Below are 22,343 nucleotides of genomic sequence, written 5' to 3'. Positions count from 1 at the left end.
TCAAAATGAGGTAACAATGATTTGTGTCAACCTCATCTTGACTTTATTCTTTATTGATTCATATATCATCAAAATGATAGGGAGAAAAAAATAAGGTAACTGTTCTATTTCCCTCACAAGTTTAGATAAGGTTACACATAGTTCGAAATAGGTTAAGTCTTGTAGTTGTTCATTACGAAGCGTTTTTGCAAACAAGATTTAATTTGAATTTCCATAATACATTAGTCTAATAAAACGTTGCTTCGCTCTATTTTCGAATTGTGGTCATCATTTGATGGCAATTCAGTCGGACCATGTTTATTCCAAAACAAGATTGTATCTTTCAGATGCGGACTTCCTATTGCCTTGTCCTTGCAACTGAAACTAATCGAATTTAATGTGTTCCAACACGTTGTTTCTATCCGAGTCTCATCAGTTTGATGATGATTTGTCAATAATTAAGTCTGGAAAACACAGCTCCATCACGAGTAATTTCTGCGTCCCTTATTTGCTGTTTTAATGTTTGCAATCAAGTCGTGATTGAGCTCTTCATCGTGCTGTATTTAAATGTCGAGGCATTAGATGTCCTTGCATGCATGTAATCCATGCTAAGGCTGAGCTATTGTCAACAGCAATTGGAAAATTCTGCATTGCGTGTCCAAATGTAACTGATGTAACTAGAAGTGGTATTACGGCGGAAAAATTATTCGAAGGCTATTTTATTGTCTTCGGATGTATTTTTTCGGTTATTTACTTTTTAATGTCACTCAATCAAGTCAACGATACAATTTATCAAAATCTACTTTCATCTTCCTGCGATTTTGTTTAGGTAGACATTTCGATTAATAGCCATTAATATTGTTCCGACTTATCATTCAAATTTGAAAACAAGTAGAATAAAAAACATTTATTGGAAATTTATTTTTATCACCTGACGATGGTGTGATCACCGAAACTAGTAGTTACGTTACAATTTGTATCCTTGTTTTATTATTTTATTAATTTTAAAGGGTACTATAATTCTATTTTATAAATAGAATAAAACTATTTGAAATTGTCAAATACAATATTTGAACAATACAATATTTGACTATTTCAAATCGTTTTATTTACTGAATATTGCATTTATTTGCCTCATTCAATAAATAAATAAATCCTGTTCACAGCATATTCAAATTCAAATTTATTTTGTCAAATTGAAAACAATACAATGTAGACTATGAATCATAAAAATAATAGACAAGCAAGAAATACATAATAAGATTCCAATAATACATGAACTCTTAAATTAAAAATAACTTGACATATTTTTAAAACTATTTTCAGTTGCTACTTATACATAATTATCAATGTATAGTCAACTCTACGTTCACTATGGTAAGGTCCACGTTATAATGACAGTAGAGAAAGATAGGAGAACTACATTGCCGAAACTCTGTTTTGTCAATGTCTTCTATAGACGGTAGCTGATACAGGTTCATTGATGTAATATTAACTGTTCATTCTCGTGTAAAATCATCAATTATATTTTATCAAGCAAGAAATTATATTTTCAATAATTTCATCATAAGGTGAAATATTTGTTGAATGAAAAAGACTAAGAAATTGCCAAAAAACACAGATTTATTGATACTTAGAAATTTCAATAAATCTGTGGTTTTTTGACAATTTCTCAGTCTTTTTATTCAATATGAATAATTACCACAATATCAACTTATCAACTACACAAAAAAATTTTCTTTATTAATTATCAATTCTACATTGTTAAAAGATGATCTGGCAACAGAGCAAAGCGAGAAAGAAATAGCGCTATCCGCTTTGTTGAATGATAGACAAGGATAGCAATACCACCAATGAAACACTGCCATTATAACGTGGACTTCACTATAGACCTCATAACCACCAATTTATAAAGAAAAATTTCCAGAAATCCAATTGACTCAAGTCGGCCAAAACTAGAATTATAGACAAGTCGTCTAGAATTATAGACACGCAGGAAATTTTTTACTCATTTAATTTCGCTTGTCTTTTCCTTGAAGCATTTCACATAACATTACAGAATTTAGATTCGTCCGAATTTTGCCAGGTTTTGTGGTGTATTTGTGTGGTGATCAGTATTATAACTTTTCAGCTTTCAGCTGTGAATAACAAATAGTGAGTAGGTTTTTGATTTTGTATTCAATTTTTTTAAATAAGTGAAATATTTCTAAAGTTTTTAATTTATTGTGATACATTCTGTGATTCATTTAGAGTATAAAATCAACCTTCAAAATTCTAAATCATCATTTCTGGACCGAAAATCAAGTGACGAAGCAATGTGTGATTATATAACCTTATCTTTTTGACAACATTAACATTTTATCAAAATTTTTGGAGAGAAATAGTACAGGCTTATCCTAGTTTTTCCTCCAATGTGTATTATGATTATAGTATTCAATACAATAAATAAATAAAATAAATAAATAACTGTACAACGTATAATTGAAGCAGCGACCACATAATAAATACAAAGTGGTACTATGTGGTTGTGTTTGTACTATGTGTTCGCTTAATTCAAGAAATTTCCAATCTCTTATCAATCGTGTTATTACAATTTCCTTGGAATTCTCTCGCATGGCCGGATATGCAGTACATTCAGACGTTTACGTGTGGAAAAACTAGGAAATTATTGCCATAAAAACGATGACCGCAAGAAAATTATAGAAAAGAGAGATGATTTTCAATTCTGTTTTACTCTTTACTGAGATTCACTTTAAACCGTCAGTGTTTGTAGATGTGGTTATTAGAATCGATTTCTCTCAATTGAAGAAGTGGAAGAAGTGGTCATGCATTGTAATTCCACCGTCTGAGCCTTATTACTGTCTGACCTCGAACTGGAGGAAGAGAATAGAGGAGAGGAGGAGGAGGTAATCGAAGAGAGAGACAAAGGAAGAAACAGATTAATATAATGGAAGGAAAGAATACTAGACGATAAAGAACCAGAAGAAAATAATGAGTGCCGAAGACTTTGAAAGGTAGAAAGAATAAAACATGATGATGCATATAGGTGACAAAATTGAACTTCACAGCAAAACTTTAAACAAAAAAGGAGAGATTGATTGATTGATTGAGTACTTATTTATGTAGATTACAATATATACTGGCTTATACACTTATATATAACAGCTTACAATACAGCAAAATTATAGATGAATTTACAAAATATAAATTAAGAAAATAATTATTGAGCTGTATATGATATGAAAAAAGCAATTTGTAATAACTATAGATAAAATATATAATATTGTTATGCATCTACATAAAAGATTGATTGATTGATTGAGTACTTTATTTATGTAGATTACAATATATACTGGCTTATACACTTATACAATAGCTTACAATACAGCAAAATTATAGATGAATTTACAAAATATAAATTAAGAAAATAATTATTGAGCTGTATATGATATGAAAAAAGCAATTTGTAATAACTATAGATAAAATATATAATATTGTTATGCATCTACATAAAAGATGATTGATTGAGTACTTTATTTATGTAGATTACAATATATACTGGCTTATACACTTATATACAATAGCTTACAATACAGCAAAATTATAGATGAATGTACATAATATAGACTAAGAAAATAATTATTGAATATGTATATGATATGAAAAAGCAATTTGTAATATAATAACTATAGATAATTATATTGTTATGCATCTACATAAATTGGCGGAGCTTTGGACATATCAATGTCCATTCTTCGGAAAGAATATTAAAAATATCCTTCCCACTAACTCTCTACCAAAGAGAGAGAGAGAGAGAGAGAGAGAGAGAGAGAGAGAGAGAGAGAAGGAATGTGTGAGTGGACTGTTAAAAAATGAGATTTTCTTTGTTATGCCTGTATTGAAAATTTTGTTGAGTTGGCTTTTTTTGTTGAAATCGCACAGTCACTCATTTTGTGAAACAATTGAGTAATTGTTTTCCTTTTTACAATATCAATGCCTTGTCTTAACTCTCGGTGTGTGCTATATTTTTCTTGGCCAGAGTGTATACAGTGTCCAACCAGAGAGTATAGAATGTATAGAATGTAGTATAGAATAGAGAATATAGAATATAGTATAGAATATTCTCACTGTGTCCAACAGACACTGATTCAAATTCACGATGAATCTCAGGCCTGAAATGATTAAAAGAAGAAAGAAAGTTAATGAAAAAGACTGGATTCATTAGGTTTAATTATAGAAAAACAAATGGTAAAAAATACTAGTATAGAATAAAAAATATAATGTAGGTAATACATGTGAGATCAGAAAATTGAAACCTTTCCATGCTGTTATAATATGAGTGTATGCAGTGTATGATGGACACTGACTGTCACTGTACTTTTCAAACGCATCGTGAGCTAGCTCACTCCACTGGGTCATTCAACTAACGACTACAATGAGTTAAGAAAGAGTGAAAGAAAAGATACTAGAAGGGAGGGATTAGTATCCTACATAGTTATGTCCTACATAACATCATCATGTCCTACATCCTACATCCTACATAGACCGAAATATTTATTCAAAAATTGTAAGTGTCTGTCAGACACTGCATATAAACCAAGGGTTAAACATGGAGCAGGACTGCTTCTACAGTAATATCACAGAATACAACAGTATTCAGCTGTTATAGCTGAATACTTCTTATAATTAAGTCTTCTTACAGTAATACTTCTTCTTTTCTTAAGAATTTTTGACGTAAAAAATAATTCTTTTTTATCTTAAGTCTTCTTCTAACAGTAATACAGCTGTATTTGTATTCTGTGGTAATATGGCATTGTACTGTAGACCGTAGGCCGTCTGATTATACATAATATGTGTATAAGAAGATTTTTTAAAATATTTTCAACTATAGTTAAATCAACTGTAGCTTTATTATAGACTGAATAAACGAAAAATCAATTATAATGTATAATATACATAAGTGAGGCCATTATAATTGATTTTTCGTTTATTCAGTCTATAATAGAGCTACAGTTGATTTAACTATAGTTGAAAATATTAAAAAAAATGTTCTTGACATTTTCAAGTCGTCTGCAATGAATACGATTTCATTTGATTTCACATCTCACCTAGAACCGAAATTTGAATTGGTATGAGGGTGGCCCATAACTTCAGGACAAGTGTATTGAATATGTGCGAACACACATGTTCGTCGTACATCTTGTGTTATCAGCGAAAGGCTTCGAACAATTTTTTTTGAGGTTAGGTTTTTGTATCTTCGGTTTTTTGTTGTCAATTTTTTTCTTCGATGCTCTATTTGAAGTTGAATTATTTTTGTATCATAGTTTGTAATTTTCCAGTGGTATATTAATGTTATTGGTTGTATATTTTATGTTAGAAGCTACTGTCAATAACTGTTTTTCGTTCGAAGACTTTCGTGTGAATGTCTCTTTTTGTTGGAAGACAAGACCGTTCACACATGTTCGACACACTTGTCCTGTCGTTGGTGGTTGGAGTAGTGAACACTGGTTTGCTTCTTCTGTGATCTAACTATAAAAGTAAGCTATTGATCGATATATGAGAGTACAGGGTGTTTCAGAAGTAGTGTCGAACAGTTTTATGGTATTGTTCCTGGATGATAGGAGACTACAAATGTAGTATTTTAAGTGTCCAAAATGAGATACAAGTGTGATATATGTGAGAGTACAGGGTGTTTCAGAAGTAGTGTCGAAACAGTTTTATGGTATTGTTCCTGGATGATAGGAGACTACAAATGTCGTATTTTAAGTGTCCAAAACTCAGACGTTATCCATTTTGTTTTTTCACTTACGAATTTTTATCTCAAGAACGAAATGTTGTATTGATCTGAAATTTGGCATGAATATTTATGCTATAAAGACTCAACTTTAAAAAATAAAATACAAATTTTTCGATGTAAATATTCAAGATGGCGGCCATTTTACATTTTTGATGGCAAATTTCACGAAAACCGTTCACTTTACAGAAAATTTATAAGAGACAAAAAAGTTAGAAAATTTTATCAAGATTTCAGGGATATTTTATTTATTAAGATTTGTCAAAGAATAACAGAGAAATTGATTATTTTAAATAATCATACTTTTACAAGAAACACAAGGTCATCTGAAAACATAGTGAAGTCAGCTGTATGGCCATATGGAGCCATAATGAGTTCCAAAGCATCATCTTAAATACAATTGGGATTGAAAGTTTAATATTGATGTTTAAATGATGAAAAGTGGTCATGCATGCAGTACGAAAAGAATTCTTTGTTATTCGTTGACCAATCGTAATACCTTGAAATCTTGATAAAATTTGCCAACTTTTTTGTCTCTTGTAAATTTTCTGTAAAGTGAACGGTTTTCGTGAAATTTGTCATCAAAATTTAAAAATGGCCGACATTTTGAATATTTGCATCAAAAAATTTTCATTTTACTTTTCAAAGTTGAGTCTTCATAGCATAAATATTCATGCCAAATTTCAGATCAATACAACTTTTCGTTCTTGAGATAAAAATTCCCAAGTGAAAAAACAAAATGGCAGCTATAAGGATAACCGCTGAGTTTTGGACACTTGAAATACAACATTTGTAGTCTCCGATCATCATGTATAATTCATCTATAATTTTGCTGTATTGTAAGCTATTGTATATAAGTGTATAAGCCAGTATATATTGTAATCTACATAAATAAAGTACTCAATCAATCAATCAATCAATCAATCATCCAGAAACAATACCCTAAAATGTTCGACACTACTTCTGAAACACTCTGTATATAGGTATTCTACTGGGACTTGTTTATGTGAATAAGGAAAATTGTGTAGAATATAAGGTTTGAAGGACAGTGATCAAACGATCATTGATGAATGCATTACTTTTTTTTGATGAAAAAATGTTCAACCTTGAGTTTATTTGGTTGAGTCAGAACCCTTGGTAGGTGGAGGGGGTGATTGAAAAACAATTTGCTTCAATGTTATCTGCTATATGAATCATTTGGCCACCCATGATCTCGTTTAATTACATCTATTAACTATATGGTTTATCGTGTATGTTCTAATGGTTCAGTGAAGCTTTAAGAAGTTCTTATGAAGCTTTCTTATTTTCCAAAAGTCAAGACAACAAATCATCTTGATATATTTTATCTGATTGCAGAATTTTATTTCGTTTATATGTTTCATGATGTCCTGCCAAAGCAGAATTTTATTTCGTTTATATGTTTCATGATGTCCTGCCAAAGTTAATCAACTAAATGGAACATTCCATTTTAGCCGATACTAATCCCTTATCTTTTCCACATGCTATGCTTGAATTATTCATTACCAATTCTGTTATAGAGCTCTTTATTTTTGACTCGTTCCTCCGATATTTTACTCGTAACATAAATAATATTCTTCAGCTCTTCCATTTCCATTTAATTTTGTGGTCTACAATAGCCAAGTCAGATAAAGCATTATCAACCCTTGATAAGATACTGAGGAAGTTGAGAGAATTCGATTCACACTAAGCGCATGGGTTTTAGATCTTATCATATTATCCCATTACTCATCTATATACCATTCAGCAATCATTTATACTATTAACTACTTTCTAATGAAAAATAAGGATAAAGAATAAACACTTCTAATAGGACTTGGGGGTTGATTGATGTCGATGTAGTTGTAATATTACAGCTGTGCTTAGTGAGAGAAGTTGTGTGTATTTTTGCGTTCAAAATAATTTTATAAAATAACTTGATTAATTCAATATGAAGTGATAATTAAGTGTTATATTTTAATATAGTTTGGTGTTTTAATTTCTCTAAATTCAAAATTTTTAGCTTATATATATTTTTGGACGAAAAATTGAACTTGAACGGTTTACAGTTGAAACATAACCTATTTTTTGGACATTTATTAATTTATCAAAATTTGGGAATGGAATAGATTTGGGCCAAACCTGTTGTTCCTTCCTAAACATATTTATTTGATTTGTGATTCTGTCCACGAATAAATAAATAAATATTAGTAATTTCCATTTAGTAAATTTTAATAATAGAACACTAGAATATTGTCTGAAAACATCACGAATTTATTTAAAAAGTTACAAACATGTTTCAACACCTTTGGTGTCATATTCAGTGTGACAATTACCTATTTTAAGTTGTTCAATTATTTATTTTTTATTTATTCATAGACAATAGATACAATGCTGGTAAAAACAACAGGCATTCGCCCAAAACTGCTTTAAACCTTAATTTGGTATACACGGTCTAGAGGTTATGTAAATAATAACTTCATTCAGACACTATTTTGAGTCCAAAAAATGTATGTATTACAATAATTTTGGATTTATCAGATTAATTAATTTCAAAATACAAGTCCAAACCCAAATCTTCCTTCACTTATTATACTTTTAATCTCTACCCCATTTACAGATTTAATAGTTTTATACATGATGTTTCCTACTATCGGCTTCCTTAACCCAATCAAAATACCTCATGTTCTAGAACAATCCAAAATTAGATCTTGACTTGAGTGAGAAATATGCTACATTATTGTAATGATAGGATATGAAAAAAATGAAACAAATCTTTGGCTTTAATTGTCGAGTTTTTCCTCTTTTTCGTGCTCCTACGTTTCAAGGCTCAACCTGTCATACAGGTGTGTTGAAAATTTGAGTAATTTGCTAAATTAGGTGATAATTGCTAGTTAGAGTCGTCAGTTGGAGGCAAAAGTCGAATACCGTACGTTCCCTAAACGCTGTTCAATTTATAATTATTCTATGCTAATAGGCTTCAAATTATTTTTTTAAACTACAGTAAAATAGTTGAGATCCCACTCTGTAAATAGCTTGAAGGTTTTAGATAAAGAATGCTACTCCAATTCAATATTTCAATTAATTATTTTATATACGCAGTACAGACATTATTGTATAATATTACAGTTAGAAATAGAAATAAAAATAAAAATCTCAGTGCCCTTTATGAATTATTTAATCACAACATGTTTCGGACATTGATGCCATTTTCAAGTCAATTGAAAATGAAAATGGCATCAATGTCCGAAACATGTTGTGATTAAATATTCATAAAGGGCACTGAGATTTTTATTTTTATTTCTATTTCTATAAAAAGTAGCCCTATACACAAAAGAGATAAATATTACAGTTACTCATTATTACTCGCTTTATTCACTCATTTTTCGAATAATTCATACATTCAACACTTGTCTTTTTTCCGTTAGGGCTACCCTTGAATATAAATAAAAATAGAAATCCAAGTACCCTTTTTAAAACTGTTTACTCACAGCATGTTTCGGCTATGATTTTGATGCCATCATCAAGTGATTGAAAAATGAATAAAATGAAATTAAATAAATACTATTGCTCGCTTCTTATTTTTTATCATATATTAATTTATGTTTGTACATTCGTATGATTCTATAAACTAGGACTGTAAATTTTTGATTTAAATTTGCATGATTCTGTCAAAAATAGATTTTATTTTTGATAGAATCATGCAAAAATAAAACCTATTTTTGATAGAATCATGCAAAAATAAAATCTATTTTTGATAGAATCATGCAAATTTAAATCCAAAATATACATTCCTAGTTTATAAAATCGTATGAACAAACATATGATCAAAAATAAGAAGCGTGCAATATTATTAATTTAATGTAATCTTATTTTGGATAGAATCATGCAAATTTAAATCCAAAATTCACAGTCCTAGTTTATAAAAACGTATGAATGTACAGACATATGATCAAAAATAAGAAGCGTGCAATATTATTAATTTAATGTCATTTTATTTATTTTCCAATCACTTGATAATAGCATCATACAGCCGAAACATATTGTGAGTAAACAATTTTAAAAAGGTTACTTGGATTTTTTTTATCTATATTCAACACTTGATACGATTTTCTCTGATGAATGGATGTGATGTGGTAGATAGATATCCATATCAAATAAACCCTAAAACGTCTAAACGACATAAAATTGTCACAACGGCTTATTTATTAGTAAATTGGGAAACTAGAATTAGTTGTTACACCATTGTCAATCGCAAGTCTGAAACATGAAGCAAAAAAATATTTACTGATGGAAATTAGTGAGATATTGCAATCATTCAAATGCTAATAATAATTTAAAAATATTTATTGTAACAGAGGCGATATGGTCAGTAACTGGCTAACCTATCACAGTTGAAGTATGCTATTAGTTGAGACAAGACACAATAGTTTTCTACAAATATTTATAGAAACCATATACCGAGTAATGTGTGTTATGTTGGTTGTGTGATAAAAACCGAGTTACACAACTGTTTAATAAGTACAGTAAATGGTTGTAACAAATTTGAGTTGTAATAACTCCAATATTTTTGAAGAATAAATTATATTGATTGTCAATCTTCTTGATATTAGTCTCCATAAAGTTTGTTTTTTGTTTCTGCAAAATTATTTCTTTAATATGTGAATATTTCCTATTTTGGTGATAATAATATGAAATATTTATTCTATGTTTGGTTTTGAAGCATCTAAATTTAAAAATCTACTATGTGGAAATAATTAAAAACTGAAAATTTTGTGAAGTGAACAACTACAACTATTTCGGACTATGTATAACCTTATCTAAATTTGGGATAGGAATAGCACAAGGTCACCTTAATTTTTTCTCCCTATTATATTAATGGTGTGCTTATAGTATGAATGAATCAATCAATCAATATCTTATGGATCCCTATCACAACATTACCTCCCCTACAACACAGAAATTTGAAGTAAGCTCACCGTCAAATAAGTAAGCTTAAAATTAATAAGCTCAACTATTCAATATGTTTCATTATTAATGATTTACGTGCGAATAATTTTTCTAACTTTAAATTAAAAAGTACTGTTGAGCATCATTTAATATTTGAATTAAATCTCATTTTCGGCATGCAAAATCCAAGGAGCCAATTGGCTTATTGCAGCCTGTATTTGACATATTAATCGTTACTCTGTTCCGAGCGTGGGAGGTCATCTCTCTGTACTGTAAAGGTCATGGCTCATGAATTGCTCATATGTGCTGATGGAGTTTGAATTCCAGCCTTAACTTAATTCATTTACTGCATAAAGTAGCCTAACTCTACTGTATAAACTTGGAAAAATGTTTGTTTGTTGCCATTATAATAATCCTTATACTGACAGCAAATATATTACCGTTAACATTATTCTTGATAGATCTTCAAAGACTATAGTGAGGTCCACGTTATAATGACAGTAGTTGATTAACTTTGATGTTGCTATATTTGTCTATCATTCCACAAAGCAGGTAGTACTATCCTTTTCTAGCTCGGCAACGATGCCAAATCGGTTTTTGACAGTGTAGAAATATAATTCATTAAGACAAAGAATCGGCAACGCTGCTCTCCTATCTTTATTCACTGCCATTATAACGTGGACCTCACTATAGTGACCGCCAGTTTATCTTTAATATTAGGTAAATTTTTGTGCGGTTTTTATCATAAAAAGGTAATATTTTATATGTGCAGGTTTTAGTTGCTCATTTTCTATCTTCTCTTTTATCAGCTGATAAAACAGTTACATTTCAAGATGTTTACAAGTTCTGTATATAACACTATGATAATTTAAATATCGGGGCACCGAGCTTCGCTCGTTATTTATTTATTGATAAACAGAACACAATTCTTAAAAATTCTTTATTTATTGATAAGCAGAACACAATTCTTTAAAATGATTGGGGAAGGACTAACAGGCACAGCCCAAAACTGTTCCTTCCCGAATTTTGATTTATACACTATAAATATTCCAAAAAGTAGGTTATGTTCCATACACTTGAATTCAGGTCCAATTTTCAGTTCAAACATTTAAAAAGTTCTAATTTAGATTGTTTACAAACCAAATTGAATAACAAAATAACACTCACTAATCTCTTAAAATTGTAAAATAATGATTAAATTTGAAAATTATGATATGAAAATGAAAAAATTCTTTATTAGACGGAGTTAGGACTTTTAAGTCCTCTCTACCACTCAACTTCAAATTACTCTTGATATACTCTTATTTAGAATGATATACCATGTCATGTCAACAAATCAGATTAATCTTATCAAATCGATTAAAAATTCTAGATTAATGTTTCTCGTGAATAAGTGGATTGATTTGCAAATAGTTGAACAGCTGAATATAATTCTGTCTCTCTTCCACACAGGCACTCACATCTTCTGTTATCGACAGATGACGAAATTATCATCTGTTTTTCCAAGGATGAATAATTATTATCCTTTTCATGTTCTTCAGCGAGTTTACCCAGGGATGAGACCTAATTCAATCGAATTTTTATATCATAAACCTACTATGTTCCAAATTTCGTGAAAATCGTTAGAGCCGTTTTCGAGATCCGTTGGACATAGATAACCAGATATCCAGATAACCATATAAAGAAATTGCTCGCTTAATATAATAGGATTCATTCATTCAGTGTTCATTTTCAATGCAAAATATCAATCTCTATTAACAGACATAATCTTTTCTCTTGAAATTCATGAATTTTCATTTATAATTTAATTATTGCTACATTGCTACATTCCAAGTCATATATTACAATGATTTCACATATTTCTTCATTAATTATTTCCATTATGCTTTCGGTTCAATCGTGTACGTGTGCGTCTATTTACATCTACTCCTTTCATGTACTCTGAAGTACATTTTCTGCTAAAATATTTCGAGTTCATTGACATATTAATCAGTTATAATAATATTCTAAGACAAGGTGTGTTAGTTTTCTCTTGTAGGTTTAGTTTTTGTTATCGTTTTCTAGCTGATAATCAACAATTATTCTAACCAAAAGGAAACGTAAAAATATTCAAAACATCCCTGCAGTTTATAGATAGAAGAAAGCAATGATTTTACAAAAGGAGGATTATGCTCACTAATTACTATTTATTCTATTCTATGACCGTAATACAATGAAGTTTGTGTTTTGAAATTCCTATGAGCTGACTAACAAATTCGTACATAACTATTGCAACGTTAGAAACTGCAATAAATCTCCGTCGTTTTTGTATAGTTCTTGTAAAACTACCAAATTTGAATTTGAAAACAGCGTTTTCTTTTAGGAAAAAAACTTTTATGACTAGACTCCATGAGTTGTTCAACTTGATTGTGTTTAAATGTGTTTTTGCGTCTACTATTGAATCTAATTAGTGCATATTGTATACTATAAGTAGTGCTTGTTGTAGCGTTGACAATATTTGAGAGTAATGACTCATAGAGGCGGCAGGTCATTAGTTACATTAATATCAGTCATTTGTTGCCTGAGGAAATGGTGTCACACATTCTGAACAGTGAACATGTCACATCTCGAATATCCATTAGCCGCTCACGAAATGAGTCAGCTATTCATTCACTAATTACATCTATGAAGATTTCTCAAGCAGAGATATTTTTTGGTTAATGGGCTTAGAGAATCGCCGAGACAAAGAAATTGGACTATTTTTTTAACCTCCATTGTTCGTTGCTGGAAGTGTAGTGTATCAATTAGTTTATTCCTCTCAGCTATATTTTTAATAGTGTGCCACTATTTTATCATTAACTCAATATCTTTGTTCCAAATATTAACATTATTGTCTTTGAACTCTGTCAGCATTCCTCATAAGTAGCATCATTGTCTCCTATACAAATAATGCTGAAAGTTGATAGTGAATCCCACTATAGGTTATAGGCAGTAGAAATGAGCTAACAATTCATTATAATGCAGTGTAAGCAAAAACATCATGCTTTTCTAGTTCAATAGCATATTAATATAGTGGGGTCCACGTTATAATGACAGTGGAGAAAGATAGGCGAACAACGTTGCCGAACCTCTGTCTTCTCAATACATTCTATAAACGGTAGCAGGACAGGTTTACAGGCTTATTGATGTAATATTAACGGTTCATTCTCGTTTAAAATAATCAATTAATATTTTATTGAACAATAAATTATATTTCTCAATAATTTATAATGAATTTTCATAATTAAGATTTTGTCATTTAATTATTAATTCTTCATTGTTAAAAGACGACCTGGCAACAGAGCAAAGCGAAAAAGAGATAGCGCTATCCGCTTTGTTGACTGATAGACAAGGATAGCAATACCATTGCTAATTAAACACTGTCATTATAACGTGGACTTCACTATAGTTCAATAGCATATTACAAGAATGTTCTAAGTTACAATAAGGTTTATAAAATCATTCAATTCTGTTTCCAATCAAATAGGATTAGAGTAAACTCAAAAATAAAATTGTAGCTGTAATAAATTCATTTTATTGTAGTGTAAACATGAGCAACTAATTAATTACAAACAGAGAAAAATAATACGCACTTTCCCTTGTAGGGCTATTACAATTGATAGAATAGGATAAACATTCTCAAGTACCCTTTTGAGATGTTGTATTTACTCAACACAACATGTTTCTACAATTAATAGCAATTTTCAAGTGGAAATCTCACATCAATTTACAAATGGCTAGTCAAAACAAGTTGTGGTGAATAAATAAAAAATTTCAAAAGGGTATTTCAGAATTTTTATTTTATTCTATCATATAAAAATAAATTGTTCACAATCTATTGAGCTATTTACTATTACTAGTTTAAATCTAGTTAACTGATACTAGTTAAGTCTACTTCAATCTAGTTAATTCACTTCCACAATCCACCTGAAGAAGGGTTACAAGTTCATATCTTCAATGGTTATTGAGTTATTCTTTTAAATGTGCTCAATTCACACATTTCTTGAAGTACCCGAACAATTATTGTAATATATCAATAACCATTGGCTAAATAATTTTTTGGTGGCAAAAATATGTTCTAAGATGGTCAAATCTTATTTAAAATTCAATGCAACCGGTACTTGAACTATAAACTACTTACAATCAGATGTAACACAACTGAGTTCTATTATAGTGTAATTGGAAATCTAGCCTGTTACAATGATTAGGATTAGAAAATAATGTGTTTGATTAGAATAGGTAATTAACTTTTTTGAAAAGATAAAGGTAATGTAGTAGATTCAAATTCAAATCCAAATTTATTTATCAAAAAACATACACAATTATAATAATGTAATATTATAACATCTAAAAATAATACAAGAAAAATACTATTAAATATATAAAATGATCCCAAAACTGCAGTATATTTTTTTATAACCATCTATATGTTTAAGGAGTAGCCTACAAGGTAAAACCTGTGCGTAGACCTAAGTTGCAGTAATATTTATATATTATTAAATAATTGTGAGTTGTTTTGTAAGATCTATTTGGAATATTTATACAAATCTTCAAAAACTGAATTTTTTATTTGATCTGTTTATTGTTTTCTGTTGTTTTTATTCCATAAATAGATAAATCAATAAATTAATCTCATTTATAGTCTTCGTGAGATGGCTCAGTCATAGTTGAATCATATTAATAAAAACAATATAACAATTTATTAATTTGAATAAAGCAGCCCATATAAGTGAAGTGATTTTTTATTCATGTTGTAGGTAGTTTTGTGTTTCACTAATTCAACTCTCATTTACAAACTTTTCTAGTTCAAGATCACTAGAATGATCTTCTATTATTGGAACTGCGACTTCTAGTCATATTTCCAAGCATTTACGTTGTAATTGTGAGCGTGGGTTTTTCAATTAAACTCTTCATTTCCAACCACTGTAATGTTGCAATGCTTGAACTATCTGAACAAGCTACTATTATCCATGCTCCTCCACTTTTCTACTGAACTAGAATTTCAGTTTGAAGCACTGGACAAGAATAACTTACCTTCAAAATTAATCAGACTAGTGGCAGCTACCCTAAATGTCACGTTTTTTGGAAAAAATGTCACGTTTTTTGGAAAAAATGTCACGTTTTTGGAAAAAATGTCACGTTTGACCTACTCCAGAGTAAGGTTAGGCAAGACTGTTGGGAGGCGTTTCCCTGTTAAGTATGGGGTAAGGCAAGGAGATGCGCTGTCTACATTATTGTTCAATTCGGCTCTCCATGAAGCAGTAGAAGGTATCACGCATAGAAGTACTATAGTAAATAGACTATGACAAGTTTGTGGATATGCAGATGATCTGGTCATAGCGAGAACAGTACCAGCCTTGAGAGAAGCCTTCACATCCCTAGCAAGCAATAGTAAACCAAAGGAATTAGAGATAAATGAGGCCAAGAGAGAGTCACCAGCAGTAGATGCTAGAGACATGAACATTGGACCCTACACATTTCAATAGGTAGACGAATTCGTCTATCTGGGAACACTTGTGACAAGTAGTGGGAAAGTCTCAGCAGAGATTAACAACAGGATCATGGCGGGAAACAGAGCATACTATGCTAGTATCAAGTTATTCAAATCTCGAATGCTGTCAAGAGCTACAAAATTACATTTATACAAAGCATTAGTGAAGCCTGTGGTGTGTTACGGATCGGAAACATGGGTGTTTACTGCTGGAGATATGCAGAGACTGAGAGTTTTTGAAAGAAAGGTGGTGAGAAGAATCTTGGGCCTGTTTTTTGAGAATGGTCTTTGGAGAGGAAGAAACAATTTTGAAATAGAGGAGTTCTTAAACAATGAAGACATTGGGCCATATGAATAAAGTTGAGCATTTGCTCATACTTCTAAAATATGGAGCATTTGCTTCATTTTCTATGAATAAACGTGAGCAAAACCTTTTGCTCATGTTCATCAAAAAAATAGTTTGAGCATTTGCTCAAAAGTAAAAGCTTTTGCTCAAAATTGTATGAATAAACTAGAGCATTTGCTCAACTTTTGAAGCAAATGCTTCAAAAAAGGTGAGTCTAGACTAGAGCAGCTTATCACCTTTTGCTCATAGTAAAATGGCTCAACTAATTCGTATGAGGAAGAGGAAACTATACCAGATACTATCACAACCAATAGTGTAGAACTATAAAACTCTTTTTAGATTTAACCATGATATATATCACCATTATTCCTACAAAAGAATAAATACAAAAGCTACCTGTTATAAAGATAGCCATCACAAAATAGGAAATAGGCATTTAAGAATATGAGAGTGTAGACGATTATAAGAAGACTATTGATATTATAAGAATATACTGAAGATTATTATAGAGATGAAATTTTTTCACGCTATTATTTCAAAATTCTAAACTCAACTAACCTAAAACTGTATTCATAAAATAGAAAACAGAGCAGACGACGCAAACACAAGCGGTGCCCCCTGTTTGCATATTTAGCACTTCCGTGAGCTATAAATACAAATTAAGGCTACAAAAGCGAATCAGCTGATGAAAAATCTTTGAAATATGTGAGCATTTGCTCCAGATTTCAGGAGCATAAGGTAAGAGTATAAGGTAAAGCTTATTCATATAAAAATGAGCAAATGCTTTTGCTTCTACCTTTTGCTCATGAGCAAAACCTTATGCTCAATGCTTTTGCTCATGAGCATTTGCTCTGGTTTTATTTATATTGGCTATTGTGCGGTCGATAAAAGCTGGCAGAATAATATGGATGGGACACATTTTGAGAATGGGAGAAGGAAGAGTGGTGAAATTTATATGGAAGGAGAAGATATATAACAGAAGAAGAAAAGTCGACCAAGAAATAGGTGGTCGGATGATGTGGAACGCGATCTAAGGACGCTTGGAGTTCGTAACTGGAGGAGGCAGGCCGAGAATCGAGACAGATGGAGAGGCTACGTGAGGGAGGTAAGGGTTGTAAAGACCTGTAAAGCTGAGGAGTAAGTAAGTAGTTAGAATTGTAATTAAAATAATTTTAATTTAAATATTTCCATTCATGCTCCTCCACTTTTCTATTGAACTAGAATTTGAAATGAAATAATTTTAACTAACCAATTTCAACTAAAATATTTCATTGGTTATTTATTTTTCGAATTTTTTGTTTGCCAACAGGAAGAACGTTTGTGTGAGCCGTCAGGAGAAAAATGAAACCAAAGATGAAGCTGAGATTGGAAGTGGCCCTGAGCCAGTCATCATGATGGGAGTCTCACAGTTCACTTCTTGCAAGCAGACACCCTCCAAATATGTCTGCACCACTGTGTGAGTAGATAGTTTTACTTATGAATAAAAATTTAAATCTCAGTCCCCTTTAAATTATCTTGTCACAACATGTTTCGGGCATTAATGCCATTAAATTTACTTGCATTACACTGTGTAAGTTGAAATAGTTAATTCAACCTCCAAGTTTCTTAAAATTCGAATATTTTCATTCCTTCAAATTAATTCGTTTAAATCTTTGTGAAGTGAATCCGGAAAGTGAATATTTGTTTATGTTGCTCTCCATGACGAAACACTAAGGGCTGGTTTCCGAGCTTGGGATTTAGTTAAGTCCTAGACATTGAACAGCTGGAGTTAGAAAATTGGCTTTCCAAAACGGGGCGTAGTCGCAGCTTTTATAACAGTAGTCGTAGTTTATTTTCTCATTTCTATAATTGGAAACGTTTTTCCTTGACGAAATTAGATATTCCTAAATAATTCAAAATAGCTGAAACTTTACACTATTTTCTCTTTATTTTATTTTGTGTTCAATTTTCTAGTTTTTCGAAATTTAATTCAGACGTGACTATGACAATGACTGCGACTACGCCCCGTCTCTTTTCTGACTCCAGCTGTTTAAAGTCTAGGACTTGGCTAAATCCCGAGCTCGGAAACCGGCCTTTAATAATAAATTTGTTGTAGTTTTGACACTGTTAAATTTGTAAATATTTGAAAAACTCTTACTTTTTGTAAGTAAGATGAAGCTCCTCCTCAGGAGTGAAATGCATACCTAAATTTACCAGAAAAATTAAGTGTTTTTCAAATATAATGTAGCACAGTGTCAAAACTAGAACAAAGTTAATATTTTTTATTATAACTAAATTTACACAGTCAAGTGAATAGTTACAATCTCAATAATTGAAACCTATAATTATTAATTTATCCATAATTTATAGTGTTTTAATCGAACGTTACAAAAATTCATTTCAAATTCTATAATTTCTGTTAGTTTTTAGTGTTTGCAGCCCAATAAAATGTACTTTCATCAACTACTATTTGCTTCTTTGTAGCATAATTCAGCCTACATGATCTCGAGTATGAAATGTTCATTCATTAATTTATTTTACAAATGACACTGATTTGATAACATTGGTAGATAAAATACTAAGGCAATCCTTGTGTTATTTTTCTTCAAAACTCAGGTGATGACACAATTCAAAACGTAGCTTAGGCTATGTTTCTATCACTTGTCCAATTTTCAGTGTAAACACTTACAAAGATGAAATTATGTATTGTTATACAGGTACAAGTTTTGTTTTGAAATTTTTTTTATTACTTGTTATTTTTCATTTATTTCACAATGGAAGCAACAGGTAAAAACCTAAATGAAATTATGTAGAATATTATTAATTAGATAGGTAAAATATTAGTCAACCTTCCTCAAAACTGTGGTATCTAAGCGCCCAATTTTCATGTTTAAATGAAGTGTCACAAAAACTAACAGAGTTAACATTATGGAACCTGTTTTATTGAAATTTACAGGTTTGAAACCGGGAGTATTAACTGAATCAGTCTCTTTCCTTATCAGGTTTCCAGCTAGTCTTTATCTTATGGCATATTGTTCACCCTTCATGTGTATAGCCCGGTAATAAAGTTTTTCTAGACGTTCAGTTCATATGAACCCTTCTTATTATTTTTGCTTGTAAAATGAAGTTTTGACTATGAATTGTACTTGTCTTATAGTGATGTTAAGGGGGCATATTTGGGGTTTTACCTGTTGCTTCCATTGGAAATAAATAAACAAAATGTACTCCGGGATCATAGAGCATCAACTGTATCATAATAAAAGATAGTAATTTTCAACAGGAGAGTAAATAACTATGAATCAACTAGGAGTTGGTAGGTAAATTCTAATCCTGCCTACACCACTATATTCTACCTGCCTATTACATGGGAAACCATAGTTGGCTAGGTATTTTTCCTCCTTTCTTTCTTCTCAGCACACCCCTCCATGAAGCCTGTTTTTGTATTTTATTAGAAATTGATTTTTGTTTGTGTTTTGATTTATTTCATGTATATTTTATTGTGTTGATTTGAATAAAATTGATTGAATTTAACTGAATCAAACTTATCCAATAATATACCGTGATTCAAAAAGAATACCACAACTTTGAAAATCTGTATTTAATCAAGGAAACATAATAGAAACTAGGGTTGTAAATCAAAATGAAGAGTATTTTTTATAACATCTTTATTGCCCATAAAAAACAAAATACAAAATAAAAATTTTATTATAATATTATGCTATTTTACAAATAAATTAAAATTACATGGCACCACCCAGCAAGGGCAAAACCCTGACCGCTGAGTGAGAGTATCAGCTGTTTAGACAATATAAAAATTTATTTACTAATAATCAAAGCTACAGAAAATCGAAGTTAACAATAAACTACTAGTAATTATAATATTTGACTGATGTCGAAGAAAAATTTTTGTATCACCAACTTATTTATCTGTTCCATCCTCTGTCTACCCCTATTAGAAAGAGATTCTGACAATGCATTTGGCATGATATTTATTATTTTTGAGCTAAGATACCCCAATTGTCTTCGTACTAAATCTGAATAGTTGATATTATAAATGTTATGAGATGTAACTCTCAGGTTATACATAGAAACGTTATTATTCACTGTAAATTCATCCTTCCTCATCCATGCATAGTATAGAAGTTTCTTTATATAAATTTGACATACTGTCATCACTTTAAATTCGGCAAATGTTTCACTACTAGAAAAAGCCCTTGGCTTATTAAGAATTGCTTTTATTATCATTTTTTGAAATGTAAAAATTTTATTCATGAAAACATCATACGCTCCTCCCCATACCACTAACCCATATTGCAGCACCGATTGAACTAAAATAATTATTAATTGATTGTATTAAAATAAGTTTTTCCCCACTAGAAAACAAGTTCACAAATGTTCAATGTGACCCCCTCCAGACACTCGAGTGATATCAATACGATACTCGAACTCGTTCCACACCCTCAGTAGTATATTGGGCGTAACAGTTTTTATAGCTGCTGTTATTTCTTGTTTGAGCTCCTCAATGTTAGCTGGTAGAGGAGGTCGATACACTTTATCTTTAACGTACCCCCACAGAAAAAAATCGCAGGGGGTGAGCTCAGGGCTTCTTGGAGGCCAGTGATGAAGTGCTCTGTCTCGAGCTGCTTAGCAGCCGATCCATTGCCTCGGATAGTTTTCATTCAAATAGACACGGACAGATGAGTGCCAATGGGACTAAATAAGCAACTAAAAAAAACTTCAGAGCTTCCTCGAATCGATGACAGATAGTGCTTTACTCTCCGTTTATTCTTTGCAGAGTTATCAATTTTCAAAGTTGTGGTATTCTTTTTGAATCACGGTGTATATGAAAGTTAGAATTTCATTCGGTTGAATTTTTAATTATTTTCTCACATGATAATTCAGAGTTTATATTTCAAAATCTAGTTACATTTTTGTTGCTTTATCATTATCTTACTTTTAGATTTCTTCTCACTCACAAAATACATTAAATCTCCTTTTTTTTATCTGTTAACATTATTACTATTACTGGTGTTCTGCCCTAGGGCAGGTCTAAACATGATTCCTCCTTCTCCATTCCTCTCTGTCCTGTGCAATTCTCTTCATCTTGGAGTACTTTCCCTCCTCCCTGATATCATCCACCAACTCTTTTTCGTCCCAGCACCCTCCCTCCTTGCACAGTCCCTTCCATTGTCTCCACAAGTAGTCCGCCATGCCTCAGCAAGTGTCCCAGCCAGTTCCGCTTTCGTCTCCTTATCACTGCCATAATATTCCTTTCCTCTCCTACTCTACGCAGTACCTCCTCATTCCTCACTTTATCCATCCAGCTGATCCTCTCCATCCTCCTCCACACCCACATTTCAAAGGCCTCCAATCTCTTCTCTTCCTGCTTTCTGAGAGTCCAGGTTTCCGCTCCATAGAGAGCCACGCTCCACACAAAACACTTGGCCATCTTCTTCCGCAGTTCTATTTGCATTTTGCTACTCACCAATCTTCTTATATTGCTGAATGCCTCCTTTGCTCTTGCAATTCTCACTTTTACTTCTAAATCACATCGCATATCCTCTTTAATCATACACCCAAGGTACCTGAATGATGACACCTGTTCAATGTGATGCAATCCTATGTTGATTGCTGCTTTCTTTGGAGTCTTGCTGATCACCATACTTTTTGTTTTCTTCACATTCACTCTCATCCCATACTCTTCACAACAGTGATTGATATGTTTTAACATATCATTCATTGCGCGCTCATTTTCAGCCAGCACAGCCATGTCATCTGCAAACTTGATA

The 22,343-nt window shown here is 31.3% G+C and overlaps 1 protein-coding gene across 1 annotated transcript in view; it reads left to right on the top strand.

Moving 5' to 3' along the window:
* The window catches only part of LOC120354760 (transforming growth factor-beta-induced protein ig-h3), a 110,337-nt gene that overhangs the window by 44,037 nt on the left and 43,957 nt on the right, over positions 1 to 22,343 (top strand). The window contains exon 4 of the mRNA XM_039442360.1: positions 17,885 to 18,031. Within this exon, the coding sequence (XP_039298294.1) occupies positions 17,885 to 18,031 (147 nt within the window). The remainder of the gene's footprint in view (positions 1 to 17,884; positions 18,032 to 22,343) is intronic.

The sequence above is a fragment of the Nilaparvata lugens genome, chromosome X (genome assembly GCF_014356525.2).
Source record: "Nilaparvata lugens isolate BPH chromosome X, ASM1435652v1, whole genome shotgun sequence".
Classification (NCBI taxonomy): domain Eukaryota; kingdom Metazoa; phylum Arthropoda; class Insecta; order Hemiptera; family Delphacidae; genus Nilaparvata; species Nilaparvata lugens.
The sequence above is the reverse complement of the archived record's forward strand: the minus strand, read 5'-3'. Positions and strand labels throughout refer to the sequence as shown.